This window comes from Petaurus breviceps, unplaced genomic scaffold, assembly GCF_028583685.1.
Source record: "Petaurus breviceps papuanus isolate PSGF00001 unplaced genomic scaffold, PetGlider_PUasm1.0 185, whole genome shotgun sequence".
Taxonomy (NCBI): domain Eukaryota; kingdom Metazoa; phylum Chordata; class Mammalia; order Diprotodontia; family Petauridae; genus Petaurus; species Petaurus breviceps.
The window spans coordinates 42,187,173-42,190,322 of NW_027185797.1; the positions used below are offsets into that span (position 1 = coordinate 42,187,173).

General features: G+C 62.2%; 1 protein-coding gene across 5 annotated transcripts in view; it reads right to left on the minus strand.

The window, feature by feature from the left end:
- BBC3 (BCL2 binding component 3) overlaps positions 1 to 3,150 on the minus strand; it is a 6,112-nt gene that overhangs the window by 2,482 nt on the left and 480 nt on the right. The window contains exons 1-3 of one of the 5 annotated variants that reach the window (XM_069089113.1): positions 2,942 to 3,108; positions 2,240 to 2,549; positions 417 to 628 (exon numbers count right to left, since the gene is read on the minus strand). In XM_069089113.1, the coding sequence (XP_068945214.1) occupies positions 417 to 628; positions 2,240 to 2,549; positions 2,942 to 2,968 (549 nt within the window). In that variant the 5' untranslated portion in view covers positions 2,969 to 3,108. Of the gene's footprint in view, positions 1 to 416; positions 629 to 2,239; positions 2,677 to 2,827; positions 3,109 to 3,150 lie in introns of those variants that run through there. The other 4 variants (XM_069089112.1, XM_069089114.1, XM_069089115.1 and 1 more) reach the window with 4 other exon arrangements.

Genomic DNA, 3,150 nt, shown 5'->3' on the forward strand with positions numbered 1-3,150 from the left:
CAGAGCCTGCGGCTGGTCCCAGGCCAAAGCCCAGCAGCCTCTGAACCACACCCCCTCCTTCTCCCCACTCCGTAATCCTGGGAGGGTAGATTAGGAGATCTCGGCCAGTGTCTCTCCCCTCCCTCCCTTCCTGTGCCCCTCCTTCCTGTCCTGAGTTCAACCCCGGGAAGGGGGGGGGGTAGCAGCTGCTGCACATCTGGCAACAGTGCAGCTGGGCACGAAAGACCAAAAAGTCACCCTTGGCCTTTCCCCAGGTGTGTGTGAGCCTTCGAGACCTGGGAAGACTTCCCAGCATCAAGCCAGGGCTCGGCTGGGGTCCAGGAGAGGGAAAGTGAGAGCCCTTCACTCTCCTCCCTGCTTTGGTGTGTCCCCTGCAGAGAGGGAGTCTGACCCCAACGCAGGCTGCCTGAACTCACCCGCTGCTCGTACAGGGCATTGAGGTCATCGGCCATCCTCCGGAGCTGGGCCCCAATCTCCCGGTCTTGCTGCTCACCTTGGTCCCCATGCTCTGGGCCTAAAACCCCCGGGGGGCCAGCAGACATCGGGGATGCTCCCTGGGGCTCTGAGACCTCCTGTCCTCCCTCCTCCTGGTCCTCTGCAGACCTTTCACCCAACGAGGGCTGGGAGCCTTCAGGAGGCAAATACAAGACAGGCAGGCAGTCAGGGCCTGTCCTCAGAGAACCAGATCACTCCACAAACCATCCCAAATATTTAAATATAAAGGCCGGACAGGGGCCCACACTCTCACATGACAGGGGGGGCCACTTCTCTTGCCCCCAAAGAGTTTCTATCTCCCTCATGCCACTTTTCAGAGAGGACTGTCTCCCCCAACTCCATCCCCATCCCCTTTTCTCCAAGGTATAAGACTGAGCAAACTCATTTGTTCAACAAGTATTAGGGGTCAGGGAGGAGAGCCCACAGAGCTCCTAGGTGACCTTGGGGGCAAATCACCCCCCTTCCCTGAGTCTGGAGAAGACATCAGATGCTTAGAGACAGAAGGGGCCCCAGAGGTAAGGAGGGGAAAAGGGGGGAGGCTGGATTCAGGGGTTCTTAACTTGAGATTTGTGAACTTTTTTTTTAGAACTGTATTTCAATACAATCAGTTTCCTCTGTAAATGTATGTACTTTGTCTTACATATTTAAAGACATTCTGAGGAATCTATATCACAGAAAAAAATACTAAGAGCCCCTGAATGAGCGGCCTCTAGGGTCTCTCCCGGCTCTGAATTCTCTGGTCACAGACTAGTTGCAGAGTGAGTGCGTACAGCCTAGACCGGGAAGACAGGAAAACGAGGCAGCTCCGCGGAGCTCAGCCAGACCCCTTGGGCTGGGACAGTCTGAGACTTTGTGGAGGGAGCGCCTGCACATGGGCCTGTGTGTGGGGACTCTGTGAAAAGGCAAAAACCCTACCCCTAACTCCCAGGCCAGAGAGAAGCCAGTGCCCACCCACCCACAATGCGGTGCCCCCACCCCGCCCCAGCCACGCTGCAGAAAGGGGAGGAGACAGGAAACCTCCGAGTGAGCAGAGGACAGGCAAACAGGCAACACAGGGTTAACTTCTCTGCAGGCAGGGGACCTTTAACCCTTTCGGGCTAGTTCCCCACCACCCCCCTCCCTTCCCCCAGGGGAATTTCCAAACCCGAAGGCCCTCCCTGCCAGCGCTACCAGGGAGGGGGAGGGGCACCGGGCCGAGAGAAGAGAGCCAGCCCGAGCCAGTCCCGTCAGACCAGGGGAGAGAGCTACAAGTCAGACTGCAAGAAGGACCGGGCGCCCTTCGGGGTCCTGGACCACGCCCTTTCCCGGGACCTGGCCTCTTCTATTCCTCCTGCCCTTTCCGTGGGTGCCCCCTTCCCCCCCCTTCAATGTCTGTCACTCACACTTGTCTCGGTAGCTTTTGCTCCCCTCCTTCCCCGGGCGCCCCCTCCTCTCATCTCCCTTCCCATCCCCCCACCCCGTGGACTCCCTCCTCTGCCCCAGGATAACTCTGGGCCGCCCTTGGGGATGAGGGCTTCTCCTAGGAAGATGTGAGTCCCCAAGTCCCTTTGCCTGTTCTCCTCCCTCACTCCCGGACACTCCCCCACCCCCTAGAAGAGGATGCAGAACCAAAACAGGGGGACCGAGACGCAGACAGAAAGTGGAAGAGACAGACACACTCCCCTCTCCTCCCCGCTCCTCCCCCGCCCCCGCCCCCCCCCCCGGGCAGAGGAGAAAGTGTGGAGACAGCCCCCTCAGCACTCACCGCTCTGGCCCTGGCTGCTGGGGGCCGGGCTCCTGGCCACCCGGGCCCAGCGGGGGCCCCCATAGGAACGGGGCTGTCGAGTGCAGAAGTAGGCGAGGGGCAGGAGGGAAGGGGGTGCCAGCACGGGGCCAGGGGCTGGGCACATGGAGTCACCAGAAGGGTTCAGACCAGCCTCACAGAGGCTGCAGGAGACTGCAGAGGGCATGAGCCGCCCCAGGGGAAAGGTTCTGGGGCCCTCCCGGGGCAGAGCCTCTACTGGCTCTGGGGAGCTGCCGTCCTGCTGTGCTCTGGCCATGCCACACCGGGGAGCCTGTGAAGACAGGTGGGCGGAGCAGGTCAGAGCGGCTCCGCTGCTGGCCTCTCCAGCCCCATCCCCAACTCCCTGCCCCGGGACGGAGACGCGAGCCCCAGCACACATGTCAGTTTCCTGCAGATGAAATACACACCCCGGGCCACGCTCGCCAACCAGCGACCTGGCGCTCGAGGAGCCGCCTCCCCGCGCCAGCCGCTCCCCCAGCGCCCCGGCCCCCCAGCCCCGGCGGCTGACACCTCCCCGGAGCACCTCCCCAGCGGCCACCACGCACTCACAGCAAGCTCGGTGACAGCGGCACACTCACGAAACTGCACAAGCAATCACAGAGACAAGCTGCACACACTCACCAATGCAGAGGCAGAGAATGACACCCTAAAAAAACAACACACCCAGTCGCACGCGCCACCCACAGCCATGCTCCCAGCGCACACCAACAACTGCCGCGGACACTAAGGGCAAGGACCGCGGCAGCAGCTGCGGGACAGAGGCGGCCCCCCTCCCCCAGCCCAGCTCCCAGGGAGCCCAAGCTCACTCCGGACCGAGCGCATGCACGCCCCCAGCGCGGACCGCGGCCAGGACCGGCCCCCCGGCCCCCCGC